Consider the following 19,208-nt stretch of genomic DNA (forward strand, 5'->3'; position numbering starts at 1 on the left):
TCAAGACGAAACATTAGCATATTGCCCACCCACTTATTACACGCGCAGACACCAGGGAAAACTTGAACCTCAAACCTGCAGCTGATTCCTGTGGATACTTTTAGGATTACACGGCACGCGGTAGACCAATCACAACAGATTGAGCTGTCTGGCCAATCAGAGCAGAGTAGCTCGTGGAAAGGAGGGATTTAGAGAGATTGATTCAGCTGACGAGTCGTTTGAGAATCATTGAAAATGTGGTGATGTATATTAAACCGTTTTTTGACCCTTGATGCATGTAAACCTGTTGTAGGAGACTCCAAAACAACATCAGGAAACTTTAAAATAGCATTATTGGGGCACTTTAAAGCTAGCTTGCTGGCGATGTATAATATATGCTACACAAAACATTATTTCTTGTAATTAATAAGTCACACGAGATTTGGTAGCCGGGATTTTTTCCTATATTTACGTAATCCGACCCCACAGCTCAACATTTTATCATTGGCTTACATAGTGAATCGGTAATGAAAGGGCAATAATATGAATTTGAACACTATTTTCTCAATAATAGAATTCTATTCATTTTTAAGCACAATTTCTTCCATAAAGCAGCTTTTAAAATATTGTTGACTGAATATTCAGTAGGAAAAGTCCCCCAGTTAGATGTTAGAATATTTGTAATATCTGAAAAACAAAATTGTTCATTTATTCTTTTAAATCATTTATTTCCTAAAGCAAGAAAATGTATTTACAGTGAGAAGCAACGGAGATTGTTTTATAAGGTGAAAGCCAAAAAATTAAACACTAAAGACCATCTTCAATGTGAAATAAAGAAACAAAATGTTACCATGGCAGCTATTTCTATTACATTCACATTCTTGTATTCATCTGTTAAGCTGGATTATGACGCTATTTTCTTCTAGAAACAAATTTCAAAGCAGCTTTACAGTGATAAATAGAAAATAATGCAACAATCTGTATTGTAAAAAACGCTATATAAATGAAGGTGACTTGACTTGAGAATAGTAAAACATTGGCCATGGATCTCCTGTGGCTATGTGATTACACATTGACATTAGGCAAGAGTGAGATGTCTAAGACGCTGTATGATGTCAGAATGGTGTGGATGAAAGGTCAATCCATCCACCTCCAGTCCCAGGTTTGCCGTTTTACCACTGCGGACGCCATATTTCACCAAAATGTGGAGCATGTCTTCCTCCTGTTTTCAAATAGAAGAACCACGTCAAGGCATGTCTTCAGTCTTCAGTAATGCATTCAGTGGTAATGGTCTTTTATTTTAAGCTACATGTGGGAGTGGGAATTTTAAAACAGGAAAAGTATTATTAAAATGTCAATCCCTAGCAGCCACTAAGGAGAAACAACATGATAGACACAGACAATATTCAGGCTAGCAGGGAGGAATGTGAATACAGGGTTAACGGGCTGGATCCAGCAGTTGTGGCCGTGATAATTATACAGTATACTGGCAGAGGCTCTGAAGTGGTCTGCAGTTCACCGCAAATGTAAAAATGGCCAGTGTTGACAGGAAGCAGCACTGCGACGTGCCTGCAAGTTTTATACCAGTGGATTTCCAGTGAAAACAAAATGGGATACAAAAATGTACAGTATGAGGTGATATAATGAGCCGTGAGACATGCATTAACCCTTGCAGTGCAGACACTCATGCTGCAACGAAACACTTTTTTGAGGAGGACAGATGTTTTAACTCTTTCCCGCCATTGACATAATTTTTCATCATTTATGAGAGAACTCTTCCCGCCGTTGACGGAATTTTCCGTTTTCACTCTTATACGGTAGGGGGCGCTATCACATAGAGGTTCTGTTCTTTCTTTTGATATGTGGCATTTTCAGATATTCATACATTAACAGATATATAGATATATGGTGATGAGTAAGTTATATTTAGCGATATCAACAACAAGGAATGATAGTAAATAGAGATTCAAAACAAAGCTATACGGAGCTACAAATGGAAACCACTCAGCAGAGAGGAAAATTGTGAAAATAATACAAAATGCTGGTGGTGGCTGGCAACTTTAAAAAAAATATAAAACGCTGGCAGGGAAAGAGTTAATGTTGGACTGAACTGAGCCACCATAATCACCAGCCATCATCATTAGAATACAGTGTTACCTTGGCTATGGTGGGCAGGCAGGAAGACCACAGGCTTTGTTGATCAGGTGTAGGTGATAAACCCAAACCTCTCTGGAGATACCGCCAGTGTATTGGACAAAGATTCAAAACATACAGCGCACAGGCGACAGCATAGCCACCCCAGTTAGACACTCCTGAACACATGAAGTGGACGTTAGTTATGCAGGGAAAAGATTGTTCATGGTACTCCTTCACTCAGGTTCAAATATATTTGCTTCTGCAGATAATAACATACAATATTAAAATGAAATACATTACATTCAATATTTTTGCATTTTTCAATATTAATTTTGTAGGGAAATATTCTGGGTTAAAAACAGTAGAAGATCTGTCGACTGTACTGTAGACTGCATGTGAATTGCTGTAATCTCAACCTCAATTTGTAAAAAAAAAAAAAAAGTCTTGAAAGTTTTTTGTTAATCAAGATTGGCGCAAAAGGTTAACACAGCTTAACTTATAATGTTAATTTAATTTACATATTGTTTTATAGTACTTAAACTGCTATCCAACTGAAATTAGAATTTGAGATTATTCTTAAAGGGGTGGTTGATTATGATTTCACTTTTCTAACTTTAGTTAGTGTGTAATGTTGCTGTTTGAGCATAAACAACATCTGCAAAGTTACAACGCTCAAAGTTCAAGGCAAAGGGAGATATTTTATTTGAAAGAAATTGCTTTTTAAAGACTACAACAAATGCTGGTGGGGACTACAGGACATTCCTCCCGGGTTAGTAACATCACAAACCCTAAAATGTACATAAACCCCACCCCCGGAACACGATTTATAGATGATCAAGACGGAATATGCTATCAATGACTAGAAGTCATCAACTAACAGAAATGTTCAGATGTCTGAATGTTCAGTATTCAGAAATGTTGTCTACATGTTGTCACTTCTTGAGTTTCTCCATTTTTGTCTGACTCTGGTTTAAACATAAAAGGATAAAAGTTAAATTTAAGAAAATAAAAGAAATTTTCAGTGCCTGTGTGAGGTAATCGGAGCTGCTAAGAATGAGCTGTTGTAGCTCCGCCCTCTGTGCCGGGAGCAGCAGCTCATTTGCATTTAAAGGGACAGACACAAACACTGTGCCTTTTTGCTCACCCTCAAAAAGTGACAATTTTAACATGCTATATAAAAATATATGTGGGGTATTTTGAGCTAAAACTTCACATACACACCCTGGGGACATCAAATACTTATTTGACATCTTGTGAAAAGGGCATTATGCCACCCCTTTAATATTTTCCATTCTTTTTCCATTTATAAACGTGCCTAAATGTCAACAAAATCTCGGACAACAAAATGAACGAATCACTCTCTAAGACAACTCGGTAGTCCCGAGTCATGTTAAAGATTCTTTCAAAATGAACGAATCATTCATGACCGACCCATCACTACACCCAAGTTATATCTAGAGAGGGGGAAGTTGGACTTCATGCTCCACCCATGGCTCTCCAGGAAGGATGTACTCATTATGTGGTCTCTGTGTGAGATGTGCTTACCTGCTGTGATGGCAAAATCAGCAGCCACGTCACATGCTATCAGGTTCCCATTAGGCATGTATGCTTTAACTGCTGCTTTGACTTTACCCATTCCAAGCTCATTACCACCATCTCCGATCCCTGTACACACACACACACACACACACAATTAATCCTGTTAGGTAACAGATCTCATCACAACGCTCCCTAGTGCCAGTCGTTAATTGGGAACTGAGTTGGTGATTCAAGCACTGTGATTGTTAAAAGAGATCAGGATGTTCACTACGTCAGATCAAGCAACATTTGACAGTGTAAGTTAATGCTCTGGCTTTGTTACCAGTGGTAGTGATTCCCGCAATAGTGCTGGCAGTGGTGAAGAGATCGTCTATTGAGTCGACCAAATGCCTGATGTTCACCCCCCTCATGTTGTAGTAGTTCCCGTCTGCAGCCCGGCCGCTGCGTTCTATTGCCACCAAGTGGTCGAACCTTTGCAGTAGATATAGTAACAATTATGAGTTCAACTACATTCTATTTACTTCCATTATAAGTTTTTCATAGAAAAAGTGAAAAAAAAATAATTTTTTGAGGTAATCAATACTATGATTAAGATGTACTGAATCTGGAATATTCCGTTAATAATGCATTAGGTAATGGATAATATGCACGTCATTTTCATAAAATAAACCCCCACATGGTTTCTAGCATCACCCTGAAGGGGGTTATTTTATGATAATGATTGGCTAAAAGTACATTATCCCTCTTATTACATGGGTAATCACCAAATAACTACATAAATGGACATGACATTCATTTGAGTTGAGACGGAAGTGTGATACGAGAGACATGAAGCAACCACAGTTATACTGTAAGAAATCGGTTATCTGGGACAACAGTTAGTTAAACAATTTAATTATGTACTATACTACTGCTTATAATATTCATTGTTGCATGATGTGCTCAGTTTAACATAACTTTTTTTTTTTAATATACTAGGCAGTATACAGTATGCATTTGCAATTGACGTCATTTTCAGCCATATTGTATCACATTTGATCTTAATAAAGACCAAGAAAAAGCAGTGGATGAAAAATTAGACTGAACCACCATTACACCTGGGCTTTGTGGGATCTCCATCATGGCATAGGAAGTGAAGTGCTGAGTCAGGGCCTTTACTCTGGAAACTTATTACGGGAACTGGAGTCTTTATCACACCTGTTAGTGAATAACACACACACACACACACACACACACACACACACACACACACACACACAATTCTAATGTCATGTTTTCTGTCCTCACTGAAAGTGAAAAGCTATGCAAAGCAACAAAAATCACAGCCAAACATATTTGATACATTTTCTTTGTAAATAAAATTGTGAAATATTATTTAAAAAACATTTTATATGTCTATTTGAATATATTTTAAAATATAATTTATTCCTGTGATGACAAAGCTGAATTTTCAGCATCATTACTCCAGTCTTCAGGGTTACACGATTATTATCAATGTTGCTGCTTAATATTTTTGTGGAAACCTTGATTTTATATAACCTTGATTTTCTGATTAATAGAATTTAAAGATTTTTTCCCCACTGTTTTGTAAAAGTATTAATTTCTTTCAAAATGTTAGGCTGCAAATCATGATACTATGGCTCTATATTTCCTGTTTAAAGCTGTTGCAAGTGATTCCAGTCATTCAGGGGCACTGGCCTTCAACATTTTAACCAACCACACACCCTCCACCGTCCACCCCCAAAACATGTCTGCAAAAGGAATGACAGACAAAACGTTTCTGGCTAGCTAGTTTTGTGAGTGGCTTAAAAAAAAAAGTGCAGACAGACTTTTCACATGGAAAACTTGGAAATATCAGGGAATTTAAAATGGTGATTTCCAAGAAATGTCATGGAAAAGAATGGAAATTCATTGTTTGGTGAGTGTGGGAACTTTTGGGAATTTTTTACTAAATGCAATTTCTCATGACATCTATTTTAGTGATATCTGTTACTTGCAGCACCTTTAATGTGAAGCTTTCATTTTGCAGCTGCGAGTTTCCATGCTGGGCGGAGCAACACAACAAACTAAAAGACAAACGACGAAACACACGGCTAGTTATGTCGCTTTATCGCGTCTGACTAGCAAACCAGAGAATATCTCAAAAACACTTCATCAGCAACGATGAAGACCAAATGCGGCACCTTTCTTCACAGCATCCTGCATGATCTGCTGGTTCATCTCCAAAGCCCGCTCATCCGTCAAGATGACCACCTTTTTGCGGAGTGCCTGGAGCATAGCTGCCATGGCGATGGCCCCGGGTGGCCCATCAGTCTCTTCAGGGGGGCTGTGCATGTAGTGTGTGGGGAAGCCAGTAGTGATGAGAACAGAGGAGGAATGGGACAGAGAGAGACAGGCCTTTAGGAGCTCGTCCTGCAAGAACAGGGCCCGAATACCCCTTGCACCTGCACACAAACCACAGACTTACACTGTATGCATCTTTAAAGTCATGATAAAACAGAAGTATGGACAGATCACAGATTATAGAAAAAGGAAAACATTGGGCAACACTTTATGATACAAATGAAGTAATCATTTGCAAACTATTAGATGATAGTTAATTCATAGTAGTCTCTACATTGGTAATATATTAATAGGCTACATACAAATAGTGAGTTCTTCATTCATTGTCACTGTAATTAACCAATTTATTATTGTTTAATTAGCTCATATGTAAAGCGTTAGATAATGTTTTTTTATGCTTTGTTAACTTATTAATTGTAAATAGTCCTCACTTTAGATTAGGTCACAGAAAACATAATTAGGTAAGTTCTTTAAACCAACCTTTTTTAGACATTATTTGCATTAGAATTAAGTGTTTCTTAAAAAATATTTATCTGAGGGATTTGATATGTAAAAGTGACACGGAGATGGTGTTTTAATACTCAACAGGTAAGGTATTTTATTGAACAGATAAAAATCACCATATGTAGTTCTCTAACAGAGTTCATTGTAAAGCATTAATGGCAGGCAGTGACCCCAAAAGTATTTGTACACTTAGGCCACATTTAATGTATTAATGTTGCACTCAATTTTTTTTGGTAGTTGTGCTTATGTTGTCGTAGACTAACACTGATACCTAGTGGTGTGGATGTAGCATCACGCAAAGGCAAATCTTTTTATTACAGTTAGCAATGCCACTGTATAGATGCATGTTTCCATGACATTAACTGAGAGGAAAATAAATTGATTTGTTCAAAATATAATGTATTCATTATTTTAGGTAAGTATCACATTTGTAACTGCTGATGGTCAAAAGAGGCACCAAACTGACCAAACTGTATGTTTCTAATTCATGTAAAGACTGTTTGTTAGTCTTTCATAAATCCATTTGTATGCTTCAAGTTTAAGTGCAAATTTCACAGTCAGCCATAAAACAATGTCTGCCCTTATAAGACGACCAACTCCATATAAAATATATACCATTTTATTAGACTACTAATATGACTGGAATCTTTATCTTATCCAAGTGAGCGTGAATTAACTTTTTTTTGTGTGTGTAAATTCAGTCTACTCATGTGCTTTTTTTTTTCTTTTTCTTTTTTTAAATAAAAGACATTTTGTTGTATAAAAGACATTTGTTCATTGTAAGTGCATCTTAAGCATTCACATGCTCTTTTGGGGTCAAAACTGTGTTTCTTCATACCTGGGTCTTCGACAGCGAGCTCCTCAATTGCTCGAATCTGTTGAATAGCTCTTTTGCTAGCCATACTGTAAAGCTGAGGATTCTGGGAAATGCAGATTGTCAAAGGGCATTGTGCTGGCTCAAGTGTGAGGGGTGAAAGAGTTTCTGCCTTTTGATCAGTGATGAACATGCAGCCAGGAGAGTGTGTGAACGCTAGAGCGGGCTCTGCAACATTAAAAAAAACAAATGGTCATCATACAGTTCTCTTCCGACACACTGCATAAAAATGATCTGAGTAAGCGGCAAAAATGACATTACTGTATGTAAATCTACAGCAAAATTCCTCAATGATTTAAAAAAATATGGCACACTTCACAGTTAAGTCCATCTGTATTATAATATTGAGGAGTTTGTTGAATTCTTACTGCAGCTCTGTACAGCCTCAACACCCGTGACCCCACAGGCCCAGAACACAGGCACATCACCAGAACACACTTTCACTGGGTCGCCATAGTCTGGTCGTGACAAGTCATCGATGCCCAGCAGCTCTGGAAGACAGAATCAAGGGTGTTTTACGAGATGTTGAACTCTTTCCCCGCCTTTTTTTTGACAATCCATGTTTTGACTTGTTATACGGCAGGGGCGCTATTATGCATCTTCTGAAAAATTACAGAATCTCTCCAGATCAAAACACAGGTAAAAAAATCTGAAGAAACAAGGGAAATAACGCAATCATCAAACAGCATGTTAATCAAAACAGCCTAACATTATGTTACCGAATGAAAAGTCAACCCAGGAAGAACACATAGTCTGTCATTCTGAATCCGATCCAGCTTCTTTTTCATCATCTTTTTTTTTATTTGCCAGCCAGCACCAGCAATTTATCATTTTCATATAAATTTATATATATATAAATGTATATTTATTTATTTATTTGTTTGTTTGTTTGTTTAAAAGCAGAGGCTCTATTCTTTCTTTAGATATATTAAATGTTCATATAATTCATACAGCTAAATATTCTGAGGGCCATGAAAATTACCTGAAAATGTAAAAAATTCTAAATAATACTGGTGCTGGCAGGCAACGCTGGTGGGGAAAGAACTAAAGAGGAGTTACGTATTTTCCACCTCCAAGCCCCTAAAATGTTAACAGTTCAAGTATGTTTAGACATGTTTTGATCAACACACGCTGCTGAGCTGAGTATTACAGATGTGCTTTTTGGATCTAATTCCACCATTAGTCATCCTACATGAAACTTGGTATTTACATTGGCCTCAAAATGTATTTGGACACTTAAAAACAACACTTCAAATATGTATGAATCTCCATTTGTTATATAACAGCATATCAAACCCAGTGTTGTTATTGTTAACGAAAAAAATATTACAAATATTTTCCGTTATTTGAAATAAAATAAAACATAACATTTGATGAAAAACAACTTAAACGAAAGCTCATAAAATTATTACAATTAAAACTGAAGATGGAAAAATATAAGCCAATCCAAAATATTAATAAATAATATAATGGTATATAAATAATACTAAAATAACCAAGTGTAATTTATTTTAAAGAAATAAAGCACAAACACATTTTTCAAGTAAAACATTTAACAAAAATAAGCTACTTGTATATACACTGAAAATAAAGACCAAAAAATTACTTTTACACCTTTTGGGTTGTCAAATGTTGCAGCACGGACAATGTTCATAAGTAATGCAGTTCAACTGTGCTCGCGCTAACAGGTCACTTGTGTGACTTCATATATGCTAAAAATCGCCTTAAGGAAAGCATCATTCGTTACTTTGCCTAATTTATCCAATTGTGTTGGTCCATTGTAAATGATTAGAGAGAAACTTTCATTCTTTTGAAACAAGTACATACTAGGGTGTCCAATATGGACAGGGCCTCCATGTGCCAGCGGGATCACGTGTGTGCATTGAACCGCAGCATCCAGTTTGTCTTCTGGTACAGGTCTCATGCTCACCACCATCGGACAATCAAACTGACCTGCACTAATACAAGGTATTGATGTCTGGAAAAAACAAAACAAAAACAAGAATAAGCACTTAGAAGATTTCCTTTTGCTCATTTTTACAATTTCAAAGATGGGAAAAAAGCTGACTCAAGCAAAATCAAGTAATACGCTGTCCTGCACACGGATGTAATGCAGGCCTGGGGTGTCTACTGACCTTGTACATGCTGACATTTTTACCCTGTTCCACATTTCTCACTGGAACCCCAGCGGCCGTCAAGGCTGCTTCAAAGCCAAAACTACAGCCGAGGTAGAATGTGATCATGTCCGCAAGTTGAGGAGTGTAGGAGGATAAACTAGCGATCTTCTTCATTAGCTTGCCATTCTCAAACACACAGTACTCTGGACAGTCCTCCCTGATTGAAAGACAGAACAAGCAAGTCTCTTCACTTATCTATCACACTTTCACCATCCATCATATGTCATTTACAGCAGGAAAGAGTTTGAATTAAACGCATGTGAAACATACATGGCCAGTTTCTAGACTTAAACCTAGTCCCAGACTAAACTGAATGTTTGAGCGGTCTTCATTGAAAACAACTTGCACTGATATATCTTAAAATGTCACATCCATGTTTTGTCTCAAGATGCACATCAGTAATGTTTTTACCTAAGGCACGTTTATAAAAGCTACTTATTTGTCAATTTAACTAAAGACTAATCCTGGCTTAATCTAAGCCCTGTCTGTGAAACCAGGCCATAGTGAGGGATTATGGGTTGTGCAAACTAAAGGTCCCAGCCTGTTCTTTTATTCCCAGTCCATCTCTTGGTGTAATTATTAAATGACAAAATGATACTAGAACATTTATAAATCTTTTACACCCATAAGTGTCTAAACAATCTGTTAAAAGTTCCATATTATTCCCTTTTACAGTCTTGATTTTGTTTTTGGGGTCTTACTAGAATAGGTTTTCATGCTTAAACGTTCAAATTTTACATTACTGCAGCACCTCTCTTCCCAGTCTGTCAGTAACGCTCTGGACTGCGTTTCCTAAAAGCATCATGTTGATCGTTGAGACTACCACCACAAATCTTCTCTACGATCAACTTAGCTCATGATGCTTTTGGGAAGCACAGTCCTGTTTAGTTGAAGTTAATGTCTCTATGAAGCTCCTCCTTCAGAAAAGTAAAATGTGCTCCAATTGGTCAGCTGGACCTGTGTGCTGTGATTGGTCAACCGCTTTGAGCGTGTTTCAGAAATGTTGAGCGTGTTTCAGAAATGAAACCACGAGTTTCAACTTACTACTAACGCAACTCAAACAGGCCAGGGTTGCTGCACACTTTTTAAAGTCAAATTTAAGGCTTTTTAAGACCCATATAAGACCTGAAGAAATCAAAAGTAATACCGTACATTAGGGGTGCGCAATATTGTCAAAAATATATCTCGATATTTTCATTCAGTTTTGTTGATAATAATAAGATGATATTTACTGATTGTGTTTTTGTGCTGGTGCCATGGCTAGAAGATATTCATCTTTTTCATATTCTATACAGTGGTCAGTTCAAAATAAATAAAAAAATATTAAGGGGCAATATTTGCCACCTTAAATTGATTTCCAGGGGCATTTTCACCTATACGGACATTTGTATATGTATGCATCACCTTTTGTGTCAAATTCTAACATACAAATTAAATTTTATTAGAATAACACAGTACCACTGTTACCAATCAAATTAAACCATTAAATCAAAATCCATCTTTGCAGTGCAGACGTGAGACAGAAGCAGCATCAGAACTGGCATTAATATATTTACACTCCATTTACAATTGCATAAATAAAGCTATGAGATTGTTTTGTTTTTTTTATTCAATATTTAAATATGAAATGATTTCTAATTTTAAAGGAGCCATATGTAAGATTGTCAAGTCAAGTCAAGTCAAGTATATTTGTATAGCGCTTTTCACAATACAGATTGTATCAAAGCAGCTTCACAGTATTAAATTAAAATAATACAACAAGGTTTGTTTCTAGTGGAATTTATTGATTGATAAAATCAGATTAAATATCCCCAGATTATCCCCAACTGAGCAAGCCAACAGTGGCAACAGATTGTGGCCAAAACTGGTACTGCAATCACTTTCAAATTACTGTAGAGTGGTGTATCCCCTCCCCCTCCCCCCTGACTCGAGGTTGCCAGATAGGCTGCAGGATCCAGCACGAATGTTTGTAGCTGCAGCTGTGGTAACTAGAGCAGAGCTGGCAACCCGGATGCCGAAATACTACTGACTTCATGATTGGTAGATAGGTGGAGGGTGGCGCTTCAGGCCAAAACACAAGATGACAACATCAACATCAGTTGAGGGCTGCAACTTCACTTTTAAATGACAATATCCTGGCCGGACTACTGTTGTCAGTGATATAAGCATTTGAAATGAGCATGATTTCTTAATGTCTAGTGACATATCAGGGCCATTTTATAATTAATTGAAATATATTTCTCACATACAGCTCCTTTAACGTTTTAATTAAAGGGTACCTTAAATATGAAACTAAAACCACCAGTAGGTGGCGGCAAGTCACTTGTCTTAAATTAGTTTAGGGAGTCATTCATTCAACCGATTTGTTGAATCCCTAGGATCTGAATTGAATTTGTAGGATCCGCGGGAACCCTGCAGGCCTCGCCACTTTATTTTGCACATGCATATTGTGGAATAGCCTTCCGGATAATGTTACGTATAATGTACTCCCACTTTAAATCTAGGTTAAAGACATCACTTTAACCAAGCATTTACATAATGCACCTCAAAACCTTGTACTCCAGTTATATCAGATGAAATGCAGATGACTTTCTTTTGCTTTAAACGCCAATTATTTTCCATTTGCTTTGCGGTCTCTACCTCAGGACACACATTAGGGAAGATAGATTGTATCCAGTGTCTTATGAAGATTTCAAATGACCCAACCACTGCGAGGACTTCAGATGACAAACTCTGAATCAACATGCAACACTGCCAAAGTTTCTATTTATTGTAATCATTCTGAACACAACTTGCAATAATTGCTTTAAAGAGATAATTGTCTAAATGAATACATGATGTTAACTAACTGCATGATTTGTATTATCTTAGAGCTGTACATTTTTGACATAGACATTAGTCATTACTTTGACACAGTCACCTCTGAAAACAGATTACAATATATTGTAATGTTGTGAAAAGCGCAATACAAATAAATGGGAAATGCATTGAATTGAGTGTATGCTCCAGCAAGAAAACCCAAGACCACTACAATCGAGGCATTTCAGAGAGTTTAGAAACTGCTTGCTGATAGTATTAATAGATCAATTGTTGCCAGTGTGTTGTCTCTAACACTTTCTTTTCTTTTCCCTTCTCTTCTACTCTATATCTATTAATGAAAAATTACATATACTGCGTTAGACTAAACTGGAAAGGGTCACAGCACTCGCATATTGTTGTCCTATTGTTTGTTTAACTGCTTATATTGCTCTCCTCATTTGAAAGTCGTTTTGGATAAAAGCGTCTGCTAAATGTAAAGGTAAATATGGAGAATAACTCCCTTCAGTCACTTTGTGCTTTGTAACTTTGCAAACAGCAACATTACTAAAGAAATTAAAAAATGTGAAAAAGCACAATAGGTCGTCTTTAAAAGGTGCATAAAGTGATTTCTGAGAAATGCTGTTGAAAGTGGTTACAAAAGAGAACAAGTCAGAGGAATATCACTGGAAAAAGAAGTGTTATGATCATACAAGCGCTTTAATATTAGAAAAGCTTTCCAGCGCTGGAGAGCCGAGGTTGTGTTGTTTCTGCTCCATACGCGAGTAACATTGGTTTTGAGTGCCATTGTCTGGAGCTGGTGTGCTGCTGCTGCTGGCGACTAATGCTGCCTTCACGTGCTATGGAAAAGATGATATTTTCCACTTGTGAACTGGTATTTACCAGTGTTTTGTGTTCAAGTGCTTTTAATATCGTAATGTAGTACCCGCAAGGTCTGTGTCAGTAGAGTATCTTTTTTATCTTAAAAAAAAAAAAAAAAAACTAAATGTGGTGCTTTCTGATGATTAAAACATAATTAATAATTAAAAAAAAATAAACCGATTAAATATGAACCAAGGAAATTGCGGCGAAGTTGAAAATTGAGTGTTAACGCATTATATTACAATCGTTAATGACACAACATTGTATAGGCTACAAAAACTATCCGCTAACAGTATTCACAACTCTTGCGTTGCTCTCCGCCATTTTGAAAAGGTCAAAGGTTATCTCATCTTGGCAACTCGTGCATCAAAATATTCTACGAGTTGCCCAGTGGAAAACACCACATGAGGGGGTGTTCATGTGCATTTTCCATGTCGGCTTTTGGTATTTACCATAATTACCATAGCACGTGAAGGCACCATAACAACCAACTCTTGCTTTTAAATACTCGTGTACTGTATGTTCATTTTTTTTTGTTCATAATCTTTGCTTTATTTTCCACGAAACTTTATTTTGCTGCACTTCTGCTATGATAGAGAGACATCCACTCTGGCAGGGTGTGTTAGTTGGGGTTGATTTCAAATACCAACAGTGCTGAACAATGATTCTCAGAAATTGCTAACTGCACCTTTAAGGAACAGCCCACTGAGTAAATAGGTGGTGGAAAAATAAAAAAAGAATGAATGAAATTTGAAAGTCTTGGTCAGGGGTTTTCAGTCTGTGATGCCTCTGGTGTGAAGATACAGTACCTGATGTCAGATCCTGTGGCGAGGGAGCAGCTCCATTCTCCACATTTGCTCCTGTACAGCAGAGGGAGCGGGCTGCTGTTAGCCCGACAAAACGCCTCAAAGTCATCAGCAAGATCCTTGTGCAAGATCACCACGTTAGCCTGTTGATATCCTGTCAGTAAACATCATTTTCTCTGTGATCATTTTCTCTCTCTTCTTAGTACTCACATTTTATTCATTTAGAATCGGTTAAAAATTACATTAGCGTTCCTTTAGGAGTAAATCATCCAGCTTAGGTGCCAAAGTCTAAAAGTGAACACTCATGAGTGAAGTTCAACAGTGTCATAAAAGCAAAACAGTAGTCACAAGTTATTTGTAAAGCTTTGCACTATATGCAGAATGGCATTCACATTCTTCAAATTTATTATCAATCTCATTCTCAACTCATTTCTTTAGAGAAAATGAACACAATGTACTCTGTCAATGCATTTAAATGACATGAGTGCATAATTAGGTGAGGAGTGTTTGTAAGTTAAATGAATCCCCCAGTATAAAGCACACTCTTGTGAAAGCAGAAATGTGCTTTGCTAACACAATGATAAAATCATAATAAAATCAAGAATTAAGGTACCATTAAGGTAACCTACCATGGCATCTAACCATGATTTTTTTTTTTTAACCTTTCATACCTGCTGCTATACCAGACGTGTTGTTAATATCCCGACTCTGCTGGCGGATAACAGTCCGCAGAGTACGCGGAGACAAACCCTCTGACTGCCACATGCTAATTCCTTTGCGTTACGACAGACAGACACTAGTATACAGCCAAGCTAGTTAATGATTTTAAGCTGGTGTAAACCCACTGTTGTAAAGATTAATGCATGATGGTGCAAAGTTACTAACACCAAACCGTTTGTAAATCATACCTGGCCTCATGTTTGCTGCTCGGGTGCTGTATTTCAGTCTGACAGCACGACGGAGAAAAGTTCTCACACCCGCACATTTCAATCGCACTGCAGGAAACATTGTCACAGGGTCTGCAAATTATGATGTCCTGGAAATAGAGAAAACTTTCTTTCTTTATATAGCACTGCTAAATACAACCAAGGTTGCCCAAAGTGCTTTACATGAAAATAAAAAGAATAAAAGATTAAACATGCATACATATTAACAAATCTCACACCACATATACCACATTGAGATTACTTGTTATAAACGGTCAATCAAAAATGCACCTTGAGCAAGTTCCGGAATACTGATAAAGATTTAGTAAGGCTAAAAACTGATTTCAAGGCCAGGAAATGTGTGTGCGCGTGTAATGGAAAAGTTTTTATTTCTATTTCTAACACGGATGGATCTCTACTTGTCACGATAATATAAAACTCTCCTGATTTTAGAGTAACAATTACAGAAGAATAAATGAAAGCATATTTTGTTACATTTTTGAGCTTGGAAGGGTTCAGTTTGAGCAGATGTTTTATACCTCATTTCCCAGAACATTCAGCATCTGTCTCATATTCACCATCTCAAACATATTCTCAAAACTATCATTATCAACATCTTCAAAATCAATATTTTGATCGATGACAGCATCTTCACCAGATCCACTATCAAGTGACGGTGACACTGATATTTGACTGTGTTCAGTACTTGCTCTGCAGTAAATCACTGAGCCATTTCAAGTTTTGCTGATGATACTTCCTATTCTCTTGTTTTCTGCCTGCGGTAACTGTGAGTGAAACGTCACTTCATCATTGTGTATCAAATACCAAGAAGGTTGATGTCTAACTTTAAAAAACGAATTAGGAGGGGAGTAGTGAATGACGAGGTATGCGTTTAAGGGTTAAATAGTTTACATGTATCGTATGTATCAATTCAATTTGACGTCTTTAGCTTATATAAGCGAAGACACGGACATGACATGGACGTGAAGTTTTTCTTTTTCAACATTAAGATGTGTTATAATTTATATCAGTGAGACCAGGGCTAAGTATAAGGTAGGCCTATCTGAGTCCAGAAATAACTTTTCCCCCCTGTGTCATTGTATGTTGGTTTCATTTTTGTGCACAAAAATTCCAATATCATATTTTTGGCTATAGCTGTTTAAGTAAACAAGTGAACACCACAAAACCATTACAGCATTCATAGAGGAAAGATATCTATATAATAATGGTAGATCGTAACAAAGATGTTGATTGTTTTCTTAAAGGGGACCTATTATGCATAATTCACTTATATTACACAACCACCCTATATTGGTAAAAATCCATCCACTGATATTGTTCCCATTAATCTGAAACAGTGTCACAGAATGAGCCGTTCAGGAACATTGGAACAGGTCCCGCCCACGACTGGCGACAGAATCGGCCCTATTAGCTTAGCTCCTCCCCTGAGTGAGCTGTACACAGTCCGCCATGTTTATCACTTATTAAAGCTAGTAAAGTTATTCAATCAAGAGCAGTGAGTGATTTTCTTTTGTTGTTTGATTCATATTAACAGCATATCAGTAGGTACTGTATATTACGCTGCTTTCACTTTAATACACAGATCTAATATACACATGCGATTTCTTTCACCTGCTTTTTACGTTCACAGAGATAACCGACTTTGTTTATGTGAAGTTTGTCAAATACACACAACGTTGTGTCAAAAACACACAGTTTAAGTGCACCAAAATGTAAAAGATAACTTAGTTTAATATTCACAGGATACTTCCAGCTTTCTGTGCGTGTGCTGCTACGGATGCGTGCGTTTAGAAAACCATATATCAGAACAATTATGATGGCTTTAAAAACACATGCAAATAATACTTTCATGATGACGAAAAACTGCAATGTCACGTGAGCGTGACTGCGATAGAGATGATTGCCAAAAACTAACAAGACATCGGTTTGGTTTTGATTGAGTACCCAAGGCACGAGCTGTACAGGCTCCGCACACTTCTGGACAGCGGGGTGGGGAGCAGTAGCTCATTTGCACTGAAAGATACAGGCATGAAAACAGCATGTTTTTGCTTCCACTTAAAAATGGGCATTTACAACATGGTATAATAAATAATCTGTGGGGTATTTTGAGCTGAAACTTCACAGACACTGGGGACACCTTAGACTTACATCTTGTAAATTAGGAAATAGGCCCCCTTTAAGTCAGGCTGTCAATTTTTACTAATGCCTATAATAGTAGGCTATTCCTTTTATAGCCTACACTTATGATTAAATAAAATGTATAATTTTTTTTTTTTTTTTGGAATTTGTGTTTAATGAACCTTTTTACTGTTTAATGGCATTGTGACATATTTGATAACATGTTCCACTATTGAATGTGTGTTCAACGAACTAACTTTTGGACAATAACGATAGAGAATTTCTAGATAACAGTTTGACAAATAGCCTTGATTTCCCTTAGTAGGCCTATAGGGGAAAGTGAGTAGCCTTTCTATTTACTGGTAATTTTGCTTTGACCATTTTGATTTTAGTGTGACACAAATTGGTTTTATTCTACCTATCTCTCAATTAATATGAGCTCATTAAAACTGCTTAATAAATACACAAGAATGAGACTAACGTTGTTTATTAACCAGGTAACTGTCACAGCCATTTTTGAGTGTAGACCTGCAAAGGTAATGTCAAAACCGGAACGCTTTGGAATATAAACCTCATTCTGGTCTTGTTTTAAAGAAGACACTTTAATAAAATGCTGAAATATATATTTTATATTTTATTCAAATAATAATAATAATTTGGTTCACCTTATTTTTTGTGAGCTGCTATACCAACAAAGGCCACTATGTGACATTCATGCTCCATTTGATGATTCCTGAAGGACACTTGTTTACCACTTGACCTCACATCACAACACAGATTGATATTCTTAAAAAAAGAAAAAAGAAAAAAAAAAGAAAAAATTTCAAAACATTGTGTACATGAAGTTTACTTGATTGTGTTTATTGGCTTTACATAACAAAGGCCACAACTCCTGGTATACTTTTGATTTATTTGATACCTTCTCTTGTCACAAATTAATAAATTGTCATCACTACATAATATCTCCTGCAAAACAGTGGTCAAATATGAAAACGACACACTTAGAACTTTCCAACGATATATAGTGTCAACAATAGATCAGGTTAAAAGTATAGGATATAATCAGGGTTTGAAACTGACAGCAGTCAATCAACTGTGGCGGTTAACGCTGCAAATGTTATGTTACTTATGTTTACTCACTTTGCTGGTGAAGCTCGTGTAAGCCAAATCAGCGCAGATTTAGCGCAAATACTCAACTCGAGAGTCATGATATATGAAATACTAGGCGTGTGACCAGACACTCACTCACGAGAAGAGGCGAGAACAAGAGACGAGATCTTTGCACAAAGCAGAAATAAGAGTAGTAGTAGGAGAAATAAGCAGGTGCATTTTGAAATGTTTTAACTAATACTCTTGGAATGCATGTCATTTCAGGTCTACTTTGAGTATGAATTATCAAATGCATTGAAAGAAAACAATATACAAGCAATATAAAAGCCTGTCAGGTTTTTACTGACAGGCTTTTCTCCTGCATGATTTCACATGAGTCTCTTCAGACCTTATACTGTACATTTATGAGCTTTCAGAACTTCTGATTGAAGCTGTGTGTGACCTCCTAACTTAACTCCTTTACACAAATTGAACATAGAAATAAAAACAGTATAAATAACAAAAATAAAACACGCAGTAAATAAAACATTTTTCTTTTAGTCTTTTAAAGCAATTTTAGACACGTTTTAGGACAAGGACAGTCACTGCCCACAAACATGCGTTACGTCATAAGCCTCTGGTTGTTACACTACACCTTGACGCCACATGTTACTCACGTCGTTCGCAATGCAAAACGATAATAAAAGCGTATATCTGCAGTGGAACGTACAGCTTAACGAAAATATACGTTGTCTAGAAGTGCACCGACACTTCCGTGTTTGGGACAACCAAACAAAATTTCACGCGACCTCCAGATTCACACAAATCACAGATCTTTTCGTTGCTATGTCGGATTTGGCAACCTAGCGAGGTTATCATAAGCATTTACAAAACTCACCCATCGCTTTGGATCAGAAGCGAATGCAGAAGGTCAACAGCGAGTCTGTTTGAGAAGAAAACACAAAATGGCCAAAACGGCACTACTGGTTTTATACACAAGAGGGCGCTAACACTCATT

General features: G+C 36.8%; 1 protein-coding gene across 1 annotated transcript; it reads right to left on the reverse strand.

Moving 5' to 3' along the window:
- Positions 1 to 697: 697 nt before the first annotated feature.
- dglucy (D-glutamate cyclase) lies at positions 698 to 19,187 on the reverse strand. Its single transcript, XM_084393998.1, has 13 exons — positions 19,089 to 19,187; positions 14,945 to 15,072; positions 14,040 to 14,190; positions 9,511 to 9,709; positions 9,203 to 9,353; positions 7,744 to 7,866; positions 7,340 to 7,543; positions 5,838 to 6,098; positions 4,752 to 4,851; positions 3,977 to 4,125; positions 3,661 to 3,780; positions 2,137 to 2,291; positions 698 to 1,201 (listed from the first exon to the last, which is right to left on the reverse strand). Exons 2-13 carry the CDS (start codon positions 15,042 to 15,044, stop codon positions 1,058 to 1,060), a joined length of 1,857 nt encoding a protein of 618 aa, XP_084250124.1. The 5' UTR covers positions 15,045 to 15,072; positions 19,089 to 19,187; the 3' UTR covers positions 698 to 1,057.
- Positions 19,188 to 19,208: the final 21 nt, after the last annotated feature.

This window comes from Rutilus rutilus (assembly GCF_951802725.1).
Source record: "Rutilus rutilus genome assembly, chromosome: 21".
NCBI classification, from domain to species: Eukaryota; Metazoa; Chordata; class Actinopteri; order Cypriniformes; family Leuciscidae; genus Rutilus; species Rutilus rutilus.

What these genes read in the sequence shown, in the direction of transcription:
- dglucy (XM_084393998.1), bottom strand. Translation starts at nt 15,044, where the DNA reads ATGTTTCCTGCAGTGCGATTGAAATGTGCGGGTGTGAGAACTTTTCTC. An exon ending in AGCAGCAAACATGAGGCCAG is followed by an intron (nt 14,191 to 14,944) that starts GTATGATTTACA and finishes GTTTACTGACAG; the next exon opens with GATATCAACAGGCTAACGTG. An exon ending in GCAGGATGCTGTGAAGAAAG is followed by an intron (nt 4,852 to 5,837) that starts GTGCCGCATTTG and finishes ATTCACTAACAG; the next exon opens with GTGTGATAAAGACTCCAGTT.